Source organism: Procambarus clarkii, chromosome 14, assembly GCF_040958095.1.
Source record: "Procambarus clarkii isolate CNS0578487 chromosome 14, FALCON_Pclarkii_2.0, whole genome shotgun sequence".
Classification (NCBI taxonomy): Eukaryota; Metazoa; Arthropoda; class Malacostraca; order Decapoda; family Cambaridae; genus Procambarus; species Procambarus clarkii.
The window spans coordinates 41,396,270-41,412,648 of record NC_091163.1 but is presented as its reverse complement, the minus strand read 5'-3'; the positions used below and the strand labels follow the sequence as shown (position 1 = coordinate 41,412,648).

At 49.6% G+C, this 16,379-nt stretch overlaps 2 protein-coding genes across 2 annotated transcripts; both read right to left on the bottom strand.

The window, feature by feature from the left end:
* Positions 1 to 2,612: 2,612 nt before the first annotated feature.
* On the bottom strand, positions 2,613 to 3,910 carry LOC138364806 (transcription factor SPT20 homolog). The gene is made up of 2 exons (XM_069324787.1): positions 3,176 to 3,910; positions 2,613 to 3,131 (listed from the first exon to the last, which is right to left on the bottom strand). Exons 1-2 carry the CDS (start codon positions 3,908 to 3,910, stop codon positions 2,613 to 2,615), a joined length of 1,254 nt encoding a protein of 417 aa, XP_069180888.1.
* A 577-nt stretch (positions 3,911 to 4,487) lies between these two features.
* Positions 4,488 to 10,597, bottom strand: LOC138364805 (transcription factor SPT20 homolog). Its single transcript, XM_069324786.1, has 3 exons — positions 10,544 to 10,597; positions 8,719 to 8,974; positions 4,488 to 5,065 (listed from the first exon to the last, which is right to left on the bottom strand). Exons 1-3 carry the CDS (start codon positions 10,595 to 10,597, stop codon positions 4,488 to 4,490), a joined length of 888 nt encoding a protein of 295 aa, XP_069180887.1.
* Between the last annotated feature and the right edge of the window lie 5,782 nt (positions 10,598 to 16,379).

The following is a 16,379-nucleotide window of genomic DNA, read 5'->3' as shown; positions in this document are numbered from 1 at the left end:
TGTAAGTTGGCATTGATCAGGGAAGCCAGTATAGTTTGTCATGGGGTCAGAGAAGCCAGTGTAGGGTGGCATGGTTCAGGGAAGCCAGTGTAGGTTGGTGTGGGTCAGGGAAGCCAGTGTAGGGTGGCATGGTTCAGGGAAGCCAGTGTATGTTGGCATAGGTCAGGTAAGCCAGGTTAGGGTGTAACGGGGGTGGGGGAAATAGCTCTATCTTGTCCATTATTCCACCCCCCAGTTATCTAACGAGGCCGGGGGAAACAGCTCTCTCTAGTCCGTTATCCCGTCCTCAGTTAGCTAACTATTCTAGAGCACCTCCAGAGTTCCTAAGGATAACCTCTCTCGTTCAGCACCTTGTAACCTAGGTATCTGACTACCTAGGTGCTAAGACTACACGGCGCCGAGACTTGATCAGTTACCCGAAACTCTAGAGAGAACTCTAGAATACAGAATCATTGCCACAAACGTATAAGAGAAAACGAAAGGAAAGAAATGAATAGTGAAGTAATTAGTGAGGGTTTGGGGTGAGAGGGAGAGAGGTGGGAGGAGCAAGGAGGGTCATTAGTTGAAAGTGAGAGTTTAGAGAAGGGTGGAGGGAGAGGTGTAGATAGGTAGAAGTAGAAGAGTAGATAGTAGAGGTAGAAGAGTAGATAGTAGAAGACGAAATGCTGCCACCATCCATTCATGATCATTACATACAAGACAAGGAATGGAACTTGTCTGTATCACAATATTCACCAAAGATGTTATAAAGAGATCATTATTAGTATGGTCCCATCTTTATCATGTACTCATTCTAAACCATGAAACCAGTAACCACAGAGGCTTTCTCACCTCAACTCAACTCTCTAGGGAACACAGTGAAAGACCATTTAAATAATAAATTCAACAATTATATTTCACATGAAGTATCATAATTTAGCAATTCAATTAAAATGTTCCAGTTTAATATGCAAAGTGAGTCATCATCCAAGAATTCGAGAACCCTACAACTTGACTGCCCCTGATCATCACACAACATATGTAAACACGACCAAGTCACCTTAATGTTCACTCACCGAGGACTGAGTCTTAAGTTGAGTAGAGAGGGGGGGGGGTCTGTAGCTTGACAGAGACTGTCTCGCCCCTGCCGGCCGACAGCCTCCCTGCTAGGGACGTCTTCTCTGCTCTGCTGGCTCGTCTGCTGTTCCCTCTTAATGCTCAATGCTCTCCGAGTATATATTGGGGACCCTAGTACTAACTCCGCCCACAAGTAGATAGCCTCCGGCACTACCAAGCCACTCCTTAAACGTCGGCATGTTTGAAGGCTACCAGACTACAATTATAAGCTTAGCGGAAGCAAGGTGAAATTCTCATGATCTGACCTCAGGTCACTTGAGGTCATTAACGCTTTGAGGTGTGAGATCTCAGGCCGACAAACTGGCGCCTCTCAGATCCTTGTCTGTGACTCATGTACTCTATGTATGTATTAACCTAAACCAAACACTTTTACAGTGTTACAAGGGTGGCATGGGTCAGGGAAGCCAGTGTAGATTAGAATGAGTCAGGAAAGCCAGTGTAGGGAGGCATGGGGTCAGGAAAGTCAGTGTATGTTTGCATGCGTCAGGGAAGCCACTATTGGGTGTCATGGGTCAGGAAAGCCAGTATATTTTGGCATGGGTTATGGAACCCAATGTTGGTTGGCATTGGTCAGGGAAGCCAGTGTAGGGTGGCATGGGTGAGGGAAGCAGGTGTAGGGTGGCATGGGTGAGGGAAGCAGGTGTAGGGTGGCATGGGTGAGGGAAGCAGGTATTGGGTGGCATGGGTGAGGGAAGCAGGTGTAGGGTGGCATGGGTGAGGGAAGCAGGTGTAGGGTGGCATGGTGAGGAAAGCAGGTGTAGGATGGCATGGGTGAGGGAAGCAGGTGTAGGGTGGCATGGGTGAGGGAAGCAGGTGTAGGATGGCATGGGTGAGGGAAGCAGGTGTAGGGTGGCATGGGTGAGGAAAGCAGGTGTAGGATGGCATGGGTGAGGGAAGCAGGTGTAGGGTGGCATGGGTGAGGAAAGCAGGTGTAGGGTGGCATGGGTGAGGAAAGCAGGTGTAGGATGGCATGGGTGAGGGAAGCAGGTATAAGGTATAGTGCTGCCAGAAGCTCAGTTTAGGTGACCATGAAGCAGACCTCACGGTAGTCAGTGAGTGATGCACAGTAGTGCTATCATGAAGGCTCAATAAATAGTAGATATTTGTATGATAGGAGCCCAGTCACCCATTGTGAGATAGATTTAATCCTAACCAGTGCTCTGTGTAGCCTTTAATGACTGTAGAGTGGCAGTGTGTCTTCCTGCCTGGATGCACGAGCCTGTCCTAGACACTGCAGATCGGTTCTTCAGGGAGCTGCAGCTTCGTGTTTCTCCACACAGAGGTTTAAGCTCATGATTATCCAGTGATGGAAGCAACCAACGCAGCAGCTCGGTTATTCCTGCTTGATGGGGAGCAAGTTGCCAAAATATGCCACAGGTTATAAATTGTGATGAAACTTTGTTTGTAGTTTAAATTATTGCACGTTATTGGACACGATGGTGAACAGTCTGCTGTACAGGCTGCCGGACGAGCTGCTTGGCACGCTGCTGGGCAGGCTACTGGGCAGGCTTCTGGACAGGATTCTGGGCAGGCTGCTGGACAGGCTGCTGCTGGACAAGCTGCTGCTGGACAGGCTGCTGCTGGACAGGCTGCTGCTGGACAGGCTGCTGCTGGGCAGGCTGCTGGACAGGCTGCTGCTGGGCAGGCTGCTGTACAGGCTGCTGCTGGGCAGGCTGCTGGACAGGCTTCTGCTGGGCAGGCTGCTGGACAGGCTGCTGTTGGGCAGGCTCCTGGACAGGCTGCTGGACAGGCTCCTGGACAGGCTGCTGTTGGGCATGCTCATGGACAGGCTGCTGGGCAGGCTCCTGGACAGGCTGTTGGGCAGGCTGTTGAACAGGATTCTGGGAAGCCTGCCCAGAAGTCTGCTGGACAGGCTTCTGCTGGGCAGGCTGCTGGACAGGCTGCTGTTGGGCAGGCTCCTGGACAGGCTGCTGGGCAGGCTCCTGGACAGGCTGCTGTTGGGCAGGCTCCTGGACAGGCTGCTGGGCAAGCTCCTGGACAGGCTGTTGGGCAGGCTGTTGAACAGGATTCTGGGAGCCTGCCCAGAAGTCTGTTGGACAGGCTTCTGGGCAGGCTTCTGGGCAGGCTGCTGAGCAAGCTGCTGGACAGACTGCTGGGCAGGCTTCTGGACAGGCTTCTGGACAGGCTTCTGGACAGGCTTCTGGGCAGGCTTCTGGGCAGGCTGCTGGGCAGGCTGCTGGGCAGGCTTCTGGGCAGGCTGCTGGGCAGGCTGCTGGACAGGCTGCTGGACAGGCTGCAGGACAGGCTGCTGGACAGGCTTCTGGGCAGTCTGCTGGACAGGCTTCTGGGAAGGCTGCTGGACAGGCTGCTGGGCAGGCTGCTGGACAGGCTGCTGGGCAGGCTGCTGGACAGGCTGCTGGGCAGGCTGCTGGACAGGCTGCTGGGCAGGCTGCTGGACAGGCTGCTGGGCAGGCTGCTGGACAGGCTGCTGGACAGGCTGCTGGGCAGGCTGCTGGACAGGCTGCTGGGCAGGCTGCTGGACAGGCTGCTGGACAGGCTGCTGGACAGGCTTCTGGGAAGGCTGCTGGACAGGCTGCTGGGCAGGCTGCTGGGCAGGCTGCTGGGCAGGCTGCTGGACAGGCTGCTGGGCAGGCTTCTGGACAGGCTGCTGGGCAGGCTGCTGGGCAGGCTGCTGGACAGGCTGCTGGGCAGGCTGCTGGACAGGCTGCTGGGCAGGCTGCTGGACAGGCTGCTGGGTAGGCTGCTGGGCAGGCTGCTGGACAGGCAGCTTTTTTTTTTTTTTTTTTTGCAGGGATATTTCTGCACGGGCCATAAGCCTCTGGCTGGCCCACTAAGTGTTGCTTGTTTCTGTTTAACTTGGGCGGAGTATGAGTATTTATTACTCGTATGGTCGCTTTAGTAAGATTTTGCCATATGTGTTTAACAACTTCTTCTGCTCTGTTGAATCTAAGTTGAAATCTTAATGGGTTTGTAACTGTGCACTGTGTTAGATAATGTTCCAGTGGTCTGTCGGGCATTTCTCCACAGTGTTGACATTTCCTCTCATCTTCCAGAACCTGTAAACCTATTTCCCATGCACATGGGTATCCAAGCCTGATGCGATGTAAATGCACTGCTGTTGCTCTACTGCTCACTTTCATCAAACTAAGTGGTTCGTAGTTGGTTGAATTCTTGTACCAACCCACAGATCCTGATGTTGCAACTGCTGTGTTGTGGTCACTGTTCATCTTTTCCATTGCTCTGTTTCTAATTACTTTCTTAATCTGTGATAGACTCTGTTGTATGTAAATGTCTACATTTCTTCTCTTAGTTGCAAGTTTTGCAGCTTCGTCTGCAATGTCATTTCCTATTATTCCCACATGACTTGGCACCCAGTTGATAAGTACCCGTCAGCCTTGTCGTTTGAGTGTTTGCGGCTGCTGGACAGGCTTCTGGGCAGGCTGCTGGACAGGCTTCTGGACAGGCTTCTGTACAGGCTGCTGGACAGGCTGCTGGGCAGGCTGCTGGGCAGGCTGCTGGGCAGGCTTCTGGGCAGGCTGCTGGGAAAGCTGCTGGGCAGGCTGCTGGGCAAGCTGCTGGACAGACTGATGGACAGGCTGTTGGGAAGGCTGTTGGCCAAGCTTCTGGGCAGGCTGCTGGGCAAGGTGCGGAATAGGCTGCCAGGCAGGCTGTTGGGCAGGCTTCTGGACAGGCTGCTGGACAGGCTTCTGGACAGGCTGCTGGACAGGCTTCTGGACAGGCTGCTGGACAGGCTGCTGGACAGGCTGCAGGACAGGCTTCTGAACAGGCTGCTGGGCAGGCTGCTGGGCAGGCTGCTGGGCAGGCTGCTGGGTAGGCTGCTGGGTAGGCTGCTGGGCAGGCTGCTGGGCAGGCTGCTGGACAGGCTTCTGTACAGGATGCTGGACAGGCTGCTGGACAGGCTGCTGGGCAAGCTGTTGGACAGGCTGCTGACAGGCTGCTGGACAGGCTGCTGGGCAGGATTCTGGACATGCTGTTTGGCAGGCTGCTGGACAGGCTGCTGGGCAAGCTGCTGGGCAAGCTGCTGGGCATGCTGCTGGGCAAGCTGCTTGACAGACTGCAGGACAGGCTGTTGGGTAGGCTGCTGGACAGGCTTCTGGGCAGGCTTCTGGGCAGGCTGCTGGGCAAGCTGCTGTACAGGCTGCCGGGCAGGCTGTTGGGCAGGCTTCTGGACAGGCTGCTGGACAGGCTTCTGGACAGGATGCTGGACAGGCTGCAGGACAGGCTGCTGGACAGGCTGCAGGACAGGCTTCTAGACAGGCTGCTGGGCAGGCTGGGCAGGCTGCTGGACAGGCTGCTGGGCAGGCTTCTGGGCAGGCTGCTGGGTAGGCTGCTGGGCACGCTGCTGGGCATGCTGCTGGGCAGGCTGCTGGACAGGCTTCTGGGCAGGCTGCTGGGCAGGCTGCTGGACAGGCTGCTGGACAGGCTGCTGGGCAAGCTGTTGGACAGGCTGCTGACAGGCTGCTGGACAGGCTGCTGGACATGCTGTTTGGCAGGCTGCTGGACAGGCTGCTGGGCATGCTGCTGGGCAAGCTGCTTGACAGACTGCAGGACAGGCTGTTGGGCAGGCTGCTGGACAGGCTTCTGGGCAGGCTTCTGGGCAGACTGCTGGGCAAGCTGCTGGACAGGCTGCCTGACAGGCTGCCTGACAGGCTGTTGGGCAGGCTTCTACCTTACCTACCTTGAGGTGCTTCTGGGGCTTAGCATCCCCGCGGCCCGGTCATCGACCAGGCCTCCTGGTTGCTGGACTGATCAACCAGGCTGTTGGACGCGGCTGCTCGCAGCTGGACGTATGAGTCACAGCCTGGTTGATCAGGTATCCTTTGGAGGTGCTTATCCAGTTCTCTCTTGAACACTGTGAGGGGATTGCCAGTTATGCCCCTTATGTGTAGCGGAAGCGTGTTGAACAATCTCGTGCCTCTGATGTTGATATAGTTCTCTCTCAGAGTACCTGTTGCACCTCTGCTTTTCAACGAGGGTATTCTGCACATCCTGCCATGTCTTCTGGTCTCATGTGATGTTATTTCTGTGTGCAGGTTTGGGACCAGCCCCTCCAATATTTTCCACGTGTAAGTTATTATGTATCTCTTCCGCCTGCGCTCAAGGGAGTACAGATTTAGGCTCTTTAGTCGGTCCCAATAGTTTAGATGTTTTACTGAGTGGATTCTAGCAGTAAAGGATCTCTGCACGCTCTCCAGGTCAGCAATTTCTCCAGCTTTGAAAGGGGCTGTCATTGTGCAGCAGTACTCCACTCTAGAAAGCACAAGCGTTTTGAAAAGTATCATCATCGGTATAGTATCTCTAGTGTGAAAAGTTCTTGTTATCCAACCTGTCATTTTTCTTGCAGTTGTGACGGCTACTTTATTGTGTTCTTTAAAGGTAAGGTCTTCCGACATGAGCACACCCAGATCCTTTACATTGCCTTTTCGTTCCATGTTATGATTTGCCTGAGTTTTGTACGTGGTTTCCGTTTTTATATTTTCATTTTTTCCATAGCGCATGAGCTGGAACTTATCTTCGTTAAACACCATATTATTTTCTGTAGCCCATAGAAAGACCTGATCTACATCTGACTGGAGGTTTGCCGTGTCCTCTATGTTGCCTACTCGCATGAAGATCCTAGTGTCATCTGCAAAGGATGATACAGTGCTAAAGGTTGTGTTCTTGTCTATGTCCGATATGAGGATGAGAAAAAGTACTGAAGCAAGCACAGTACCCTGGGGACTGAGCTCTTAATGGTTGATGGGCTGGATTTTATTTTGTTGACTATTACACATTGGGTTCAGTTGGTCAGGAAATTGTAGATCCATTTGCCTATTTTTCTGGTAATTCCTTTTGAACGCATTTTATGTGCAATAACACCATGGTCACATTTATCAAAAGCTTTTGCGAAATCTGTGTAAATTACATCAGCATTTTGTTTGTCTTCCATAACATCTAATGCCATATCATAGTGGTCCAGCAACTGCAACAGGCAAGAGCACCCTGTTCTGAAACCATGTTCTCCAGGGTTATGGAGATGCTGTGATTCCATGTATTTTGTGATCTTACTTCTTAGCACTCAAAAATTTTTATGATGTGCGATGTTAGTGCTATCGGTCTGTAATTTTTTGCCTCTGCCTTATTTCCTCCTTTATGAAGTGGTGCTATCTCTGCTGTTTTTAGTGTATCAGGAATAACGCCAGTATCTAGGCTTTGTCTCCACAGAATGTGGAGGGCCTGCGATAGTGGTTTTTTACAGTTCTTGATGAATATGGAGTTCCAAGAATCCGGGCCTGGTGCAGAGTGTATAGGCATACTGTTTATGGCTTCTTCAAAATCCAGTGGGGATAGGGTGACGTCTGATATATGATTTGATGTTGGTATCATATTCATGAAAAATTCATTTGGTTTATAAATCTTTAGTGCGTTTAATGGCTCGCTGAAAACAGTCGTACTGATTCCTCAGTAGCTCGCTCATTTCTTTGTTGTCATCGGTGAAAGTTCCATCTCCCTTTCGCAGGGGCCCGATACTAGATGTCGTTTTTGATCTTGATTTTTCATAGGAGAAAAAATATTTCGGATTTCTCTCTATTTCACTGATGGCCTTTTGCTCTCTTTGCCTCTCCTGGGTTTTGTATGATTCTTGTAGCTTGCGTTCAATTGCTTCTATTTCTCTACCTAACCTTCTTCGCCGTTCTTGAGATAGGGTGCGACTCTCAAGTTGTTCCGCGATTCGTTTTCTTCGCCTATATAGGGAACGACGTTCCCGTTCCAATCTGCATCTCTTCCTCTTTTTTCTTAGAGGTATGCGGTTTGAACATATTTCTAGTGCTACTGAGCTAATTTTTTCCAGGCACTGGTTCAGGTTTGCATTTTCTAGCTGTTCTTCCCAGTTTATTTCTGTGAAGTCCGGGTTTATTTGCTCCCAGTTTATCTGTTTATTATTGAAGTTGAATTTGCTGAAATCTCCTTCACCGGGAATCTGGACTGGTTTTGAAGGTCTACTCCCCATGGTTGTCATAAATTATATGTATATATTTGTATATTTAATATATATAATACTATATGTATACCGTATATTTGTAATATTATGTATGTTATTTTGTTCAAACTTTATGGCAGGTACTTAGCGTAGGGTAGCGAAGCTGGTCCCCAGTGGTGCGGTACAGTTGACCTCTTGTTGTCCCAGGTTGATGTCACCAGTTTCCAGTTACTCAATTTATAACCACTGATGCCGCCTCTTGCCACTATTCTATATTTCTAGTATTCTATATTTATAATATTCTATGCACGATTTTCCTTCACTTCCAACTTATATGTTGTTGTGATACCCGTTCCACTTCACTGTTCCATGCATCACTGTTCACTATTTTTTTTCCCTCATACACGCATGTACACAAAGCCTCGTGCAATGCCTCACACGTGGTCTCCCGTTTATTCTCTATTTAACACAAAGTTCCATTGTTAATGACTGTTTTCAATTTTCCAGTGAATCACTATGCACTTTGTTATGTCTGTAATCAGTAATCCACGGCAGTAGTCCTAAGAAATCCCGGTTAATGTCACGATTTTAACAGAGCGTGCACGATATGTCTTCCCCCTCCCTCCTCCTCGACTCGCCTGTCTTCTGGGCAGGCTGCTGGACAGGCTTCTGGACAGGCTGCAGGACAGGCTGCTGGACAGGCTTTTGGACAGGCTGCTGGGCAGGCTGCTGGACAGGCTGCTGGGCAGGCTGCAGGACAGGCTTCAGGACAGGCTGCTGGGCAGGCTGCTGGCCAGGCTGCTGGCCAGGCTGCTGGACAGGCTGCTGGGCAAGCTGTTGGACAGGCTGCTGTACAGGCTGCTGGACAGGCTGCTGGGCAGGCTGCTGTACAGGCTGCTGGGCAAAATTTTGGACAGGCTGCTGGACAGGCAGCTGGACAGGCTGCTGGACAGGCTGCTGGGCAGGCTGCTAGTCAGGCTTCTGGGCAGGCTGCTGGACAGGCTGCTGGACAGGCTGCTGGACAGGCTGCTAGACAGGCTTTTAGGCAGCCTTCTGGACAGGCTGCTGGACAGGCTGCTGGACAGGCTGGTGGGCAAGCTGCTGGGCAGGCTGCTGGACAGGCTGCTGGACAGGCTGCTGGGCAGACTGCTGAACAGGCTGCTGGACAGGCTGCTGGATAAGCTGCTGGGCAGGCTGCTGGACAGGCTGCTGGGCAGGCTGCAGGACAGGCTGCTGGACAGGCTGCTGGACTGGCTGCTGGACAGGCTGCTGGACAGGCTTCTGGGCAGGCTACTGGACAGGCTTCTGGGCAGGCTGCTGGACAGGCTGCTGGACAGGCTGCTGGGCAGGCTGCTGGGCAGGCTTCTGGACAAGCTGCTGGGCAGGCTGCTGGACAGGCTGCTGGGCAGGCTGCTGAACAGGCTGCTGGACAGGCTGCTGGGCAGGCTGCTGGACAGGTTTCTGGGCAGGCTGCTGGGCAGGCTGCTATGCAGGCTGCTGGGCAGGCTGCTATGCAGGCTGCTGGACAGGCTACTGGACAGGTTTCTGGGCAGACTGTTGGACAGGCTGCTAGGAACTAAGAGGAGGAAACATGAGCCAAGTTTACCAGATGGAATAATATTGAAATTATTGTATACTGTCTTCTTAAATTTGAATTTGCATTAGAAGACGTTGGAAATGCAGGTTACTAAATCTTCATGTATACCAGTGACTAATAATAATGCTTTTCTCTGGTTTTAATTGTGTCAGTCATCTTAGAAATATGTCCAGAACTGTAAATAGATGAGAATTTCATGGATGACAATTAGTAGCAAATAATTCTTCTTGATATTACAGGAATACAGTGAATGTCTTAAAGGGGAAATGCCTGTTAGTCTGGTTAAACTGTGTGGCGTTGTCTCCAACATTTTGGGGTTTAAAGATTTCCATGCTGAGGCAGCAATAATCAACTATTATCATCGCGACTCAACGCTGGCACCACATACGGATCATTCAGAACCATATACGGAGGCTCCTCTCTTCTCATTCAGGTAAACTGATCTCCATTACACTAGTACATGTGTAAGTCACTCAAAATGCCTTTTTCAGGGAACGCTGGGAGCTCGTGTGGCTCCCTGAAACTCTCACCCAGATGGCTGCTAACTACAAGATTGCATCAGCTGTGAAGTTCAGTTCAGCCTAAAATGGGACCAGAGCCCCCCTCATATAAGCACATGAATCAGGTGACACTCCTCCACTTCACCTGGGAAGGCACCCAGAAAATCAGTGAATCTATACAAACCACTGCTGGGTGATCTGTATTGATTTGACTTAGTCCAAATCCTCACATACTGTCAGATAAAACTCGCCCAGCAATGAAAACAAACCATAAAAAATATCTCCAAACAAGCATGCACACGTTCGCCCTCTCCCTCTTTTGGGGATGGAGGGGTGGAGGAGCTCATGCTGTTCACTGGTACAAACCCTCAATATTTCTGCTGATGCGACGCCTTCCTTACATTTGCAGTAGGCCCCCATGGTCGTCAGTAGCTGTGACTGGCCCCAGTGCTTTTTTCAGTGGTGTAGTGTGGCCCTGGCCTTTTGAATGCTTAGAGCTGTATGTGCTTAGGGTTACCTTCCCTGAGTGCTTTCTAGCTCTACCTCTGCAATGACAAAGTTCTCTTCTCTTCTGTGCTTGGGATTTCATGCTCTTTGAGGTCCTCCCTGCTTGGGGGTAAACCTTAAGTGAGTCTTTTGTTTTTTTGGCGCCCTCATAACCCCCCCCCCCTCCCCCCCCGTCTTGAGCCCGATTGGGAGCGAGTGTTGGCTGGTGGGCCACACTGGTGCCTTACATGCTTGCACTTACGACGCACTGAAATCTGCCATTACAGCATTGTAGCCCAGGCTGTGTCAGCTTACCTTTATGTCCAGCATGGCATCCCCAGTGCCAAGGTGTCCTCCTTGGTTTACCCTACATGCCCTGGGAATTTTCTATGGGTTCGGTGAGGCCAATGGATATCCCCTCCATGACCATTCTCGCTTCATGCAGATTTGAGGGTTGTTCATCATTCATGCCACGGGGTGATGATCATGCATTCTGCCTCAGTCATGCTGCATGTTGGGGTGATAAAACCAATGATGCCGAGTCCTGTGGGGTTTGTGTTCCACATGTGACTTTCCTATCTGGCGTCCGGATGAAGTTAATGCACATTATGCGGCTACCACTTTGTGGGTTCATTTTGTCACCTCCAGCAATCTAGGTTGTGCTCTTGGTTTGATGCCTTGTCTTCGTTCATTTTAATGAGGGCGTTTTGCTTCAGTGGAAAGTGTTTTTTATACCCACTCCTTGTATAAGTTTGATTTAAATGCTGCTCCACATAGGGGGATTACTGCAGGCTGTTAGGCCCATTAGAACCATCTTTCCAGAGGTTTCTTTCCTCTTGATTCCCTTAATTGATAGCCCGTGAGGATCTCTTTAAGTACCTCCTGCGTGACCCAGAGTTTTCCTCTTTAAGTACCTCCTGCGTGACCCAGAGTTTTCCTCTTTAATGAACCCTGCCTGTTTTGAGTTTGGATATTTTTCTCCTAATTGTGGATGTATTATAATGTCCTAAAATCATCCAGGCTAGCAGACAATCCTATCTTTTTCTTTGGGGCATGGCATGGCTTTTAGTGTTCCAACATACTCAAGTGGTGTGTGGTGGCGACTTATGTTTTGGAAGTTTTGAGTGGCTCATCATTTGGGTCACTCAATGACTGTCTGTTTGCTCCGACTCTAATCGGGATGTGTGCTCGGTGCAACTCCATGCCCATGGGACTTTGCTGTTAGTGGACCTCATAGCAGAGGACTTTCATGCACACTTGCATATGATTTTGGTCATGAGATTTCTGGCCATCGTAGAGCCTCTGATTAGTTATGTAAAGACATTGCAGCACTCAGTTCTGGACCTGGTGTGTGTGTGTATGGCCTCTGCTGTATTCACCTAGTTGTATTCACCTAGTTGTGCTTGGGGGGATTGAGCTCTGCTCTTTCGGCCCACTTCTCAACTGTCAATCAATCAACTGTTACTAACTACTAACTAATTTTTTTTTCATCCCTTCCCCCCTAGGAAGCAGCCCATAACAGCTGTCTAACTCCCAGGTACCTATTTACTGCTAGGTAACAGGGGCATCAGGGTAAAAGAAACTCTGCCCATCTGTTTCCGCTGGCGCCAGGAATTGAACCCCAGACCACAGGATTACGTATCCAGTGTGCTGTCCACGCAGCCACCAGTGCCTCATTGGCTGGTGTGTGCATTGTCAGTTGCTTTGCCCAAGCTGTATGCACCCATACTCTGGGAGGCAGTGGCTACATTCTACAGTGCCTGCCTCACCTGTTGACAGACTGTTAGCCCAGAGTGGACTCGGCTTGAGCCCGTGTCCTCTTGTCCACCTGTCCCTTTTTGCCTGTCCTCATCTTGGAGGACAATGTTGGCCAATTTTTGTCTTCCACAGACACGTCTTGCTGGCCAATTTCAGGTTTACTTTTCTCTAGAGGTTTTTGTTCTCATCCCTGGCAGTGGTCGTGTACTGCTGGGACCTCTTCTATTGATTGGGGCAGGCAAACGGTGAAGTCAGAATCTGGGTTCCATGCCCTTCACATAGGCCAGTTCATTCTCGGCTGGTCAGCATCATTCTTGCGCTTCATGTAAGGTTCCAGCTTCACATGGTTCATTCCAGCTCTTTCGTGGTTTACCCCTTTGACAGGGTGGTGGGGGAGGGAACAACTAGCCCAGTTTGCCAACTCTTGATCCCACAATTTTTGGATTTTCTAGTAGTTTGGTGCCCCCTTTGGTTTAGCTAGTCAGTTCCTCTCTCTTCCCGGGAATTGGGGCTCTTTGAGCATACCTCTTTCCCTCGCTTGCATCAGGTCATCTCAGAGTGGGTTGCCTCCAGCATAGTGGAAACAATCAATCTCTTTGGTGGATGTTCCTTCTCTTGCCGGTTCCAAGACAGGACTCGGTGGAGCTCCAGTTCATCCTCAATCGTTTAGGTTGAACCAGTTCTTCTCTTGCCCCCATGTCCCAAATGACCACTTCATCCCAGGTTTGCCTTTTATTGGAAACAGGCTCCTGGATGATATCCCTGGATCTGAAGGATGCATACTAGCATGTCCTTATTCATCCAGGGTTCAGGACATGGTTACGTTTCATTCTGGAGCATCAGGCTTGCCCCTTTTGGGTTTTGACCTTCGGGTTGAATCTGGTACCCCACATTTTCACCAGGTTGTCTCAGGTCATGGTGACTCATCTTCGTTTGCTGGAGGTTCGTATTTTGGCCTACTTCGATGACTGGTTGGTGTGGACCCCCCCCCCCTCCCAGTCAGTTTGCTAGCCAGGGATCTGGTTCTTTGCCAGTTTGACAGGTTTGGATTCCTGTTGAACTGACCGAAGTCCCAGCGGTGGGTTTTCGTTCTTATGGGCCTGGTTAACGTTTTGTTTCTTTCCAGCCTTCTCCTTCGTTTCTAGTGTAGAATGAGCTGTTCACCTGGAGACGTTGTGCTTTAGCAGGCTTTTGTTTGGTTTTTGTTTTGATTTGCCTGGTGGGGGTCTGCCTGGTGTGTCAGTAGGACCACTTGTAGGATTTTGGTAGCCCTTCACTAGGTCCCCGTGCTTGCATATGTCGCAGTTGTTCAGCTTTTAGTTTGTTTGTTTGGTAGCTTTGGGATAATCGGTTAGCAGTACCTCACCTGGGCTTACCTTATCAGTCAGCCTAAGGGCCCTGGAAACCCCCATTGGGGCACAGTGGACCTATGGAAGAGACCACAGAGTCCCACCTCGCCTTGTGCGAGTTTGAAGATTGCTCTGCCCACTTGTCTCAGGGTGACACTCACTGTCTGCCTCTGCCTTGCTACCTGTTGGGTCAGTGACACCTTTGACCCAGAGTCCTGTGAGTGGTGTTCTTTGTTTGTACTCCATTCACCCAGTTACTGAGACTGAAAATTGGGTGCAGGCAGCTTTAGCGTTGCATGCAAGGTTTAGGTTACAGCAACATGCGAGGTTGGTTGCCTTTCTGGATGCCCTGCAGCTGCCCCGCTGGATTATACTGGTAGTGAGACTCGGGCGGCTTCGGGGATTGCCCCTTCCGGATCGTTGGCAGAGGCATTCGTGCCTGTTCCTCCTGCCGGAGCTTTTGGGCCACACCAGCTGGCCCCCTTCATCCCTGCTTTTCCGGTGGACTCTGCTTTTTCTCCAGAGGCAGAGGGTTTGGAGGACGGCTCGGCCCCGGGTCTTGACGTGGAGGATTCAGGGGCTGAGGAGGAATTGACTTGGGGGGCCAATCTCTCCTGCTCTGAAGGAGCAGGAGAGATTGGATTTGAAAGTGGATTAGAAAGTTCTCGTAATCCATCCTATCATTTTTCTGGCTGAAGCAATATTTGCTTGGTTATGCTCCCCTAAACGTTAGGTTGTCAGACATCATTATTCCCAAATCCTTGACATGCTGTTTTCCTACTATGGGCAGATTTGATTGTTTTTTTACCCTGTATTATGTTTCAGATCCTCATTTTTGCCATACCTGAGTACCTGGAATTTATCACTGTTAAACATCATGTTATTTTCTGTTGCCCAATCAAAAACTTTGTTAATATCTGCTTGTAGTTTTTCAATGTCTTCAGCAGAGGTAATTTTCATGCTGATTTTTGTATCATCTGCAAAGGATGACACGATGCTGTGACTTGTATTTTTGTCTATATCTGACATGAGAATATGGAAAAGCAGCGGTGCAAGGACTGTACCTTGAGGTACAGAGCTTTTAACTGCACTTGGACTCGATTCTATTTGGTTGACTGTTACTCTTTGTGTTCTGTTCGAAAGGACAGAAGACAGCCCCCTTCCCTCCCTCCGGTCGACGGAATTTTGTGTTTTTGATACTCAGCCTGAAAACTGAGGAGAGTTGCCGGCGTGGAGGTCTGGGATCCCCTCGCCCCCCTCCCAGGGAAGGGGGGGTGCAGAGACAGATGTGCGGTGTTTGTGGTGACATGATGTTTGTTTCCTTGTTTTTAATTGGGGAGTTCTAGCTAGTTCGGCTTTCGGTTTGCAATTTTTGACCAGCAGTAATTTGTTTTGGAATTCCTACCTTTCTGGGTGCCTGACCTGGTAGATGGCAGACAAAGACTGCTTCCAATTACACGTGGGTGTCTTTAGGCCATTGTTGCTCATGCCTCTCTTGAGGGGGGGGGGGCCAGGTTCTGGCTCTGGTCCTCGGTAGGCTTAGAACTCCTTCGATTGACTGTTGCCACTATCTAAAATATATATATATACACATCAGCCCGGTATACTCTGGGGAGCCAAAGGGGCTCTGCTCAGAAAAATTGTTATGAAAAAAGGATTTTTTCCTGTCATTATTAATTATCTTTCAGGAAGCACAAAAATCCAAATAAAAAGTCTTTAGCTCTTGTGGTTTAGCTGTAGTGGCCTGGAGAAGTTACATATTTTTAGGTAAATTAGTTGAGGTGCTGCATGGGTATAACTTTGTTGATTTATTTTCATGGTTCTCACTTTATTTATTTAGTTTTTCATGCTAACAACTTGAATTTGTGTGTCAAAGGTCCCAGTAAACACAAAACTTTTTTGACGTATTTTATTTGATAGCAGAAAGGTGACACTGTAACTATTTATATAAAGTCGTGTTTTAAACGTATAAAATACGTATGAAGTGTGTGTAATTACCTAAATGTAGTTACTAGATGAGAGCTACGCTCATGGTGTGCCGTCTTCCCAGCACTCTTTGTCATATGACAAAACTACCGACAACTTTGAAACTACCGACGGTCTTGGCCTCCATCACCTTCTCACCTATCTCGTTCCAACTGTCTACCACTATGTTTGCGAAAGTGAATTTTCTTATATTTCTTCGGTATCTGTGTTTAGCTAGTTTAAATCTATGACCACTTGTTCTTGAAGTTCCAGGTCTCAAGAAATCTTCGCTATCAATTTTATCAATTCCTGTTACTATTTTATTTGTAGTGATCATATTACCCATTTTTCTTCTGTCTTCTAGTTTTGGCATATTTAATGCCTCTACCCTCTCTTTGTAGCTCTTGCCTTTCAGTTCTGGGAGCCACTTAGTGGCATGTCTTTACACCTGTTCCAATTTATTTATGTGTTTCTTAACCCTTTAGTTGCGCAAGACATCATATGATGCGTTGAGTGACTTGCAGTATATTGCGCTCGGCATCATACGATGTTTTGGAGTACCGCGCAAGATTTAAACGGCCCGCGGATACACGGGGTTCACCACATCTTCATCAGGGCTCTTGTAAACAGACGCCATTTTTTTT

Coding starts and splice junctions, on each gene's coding strand:
- LOC138364806 (XM_069324787.1), bottom strand. CDS start 3,910: ATGGCCCGTGCAGAAATATCCCTGCAAAAAAAAAAAAAAAAAAAGCTG. Junction 3,132..3,175: donor AGAAGCCTGCCCAGAAGCCT/GTCCAACAGACT, acceptor CCTGTTCAACAG/CCTGCCCAACAGCCTGTCCA.
- LOC138364805 (XM_069324786.1), bottom strand. CDS start 10,597: ATGGGGGCCTACTGCAAATGTAAGGAAGGCGTCGCATCAGCAGAAATA. Junction 8,975..10,543: donor CATCAGCAGAAATATTGAGG/GTTTGTACCAGT, acceptor TTTGCCCAGCAG/CCTGTACAGCAGCCTGCCCA. Junction 5,066..8,718: donor GCAGCCTGCCCAGAAGACAG/GCGAGTCGAGGA, acceptor CCTGCCCAGCAG/CCTGTCCAGCAGCCTGTCAG.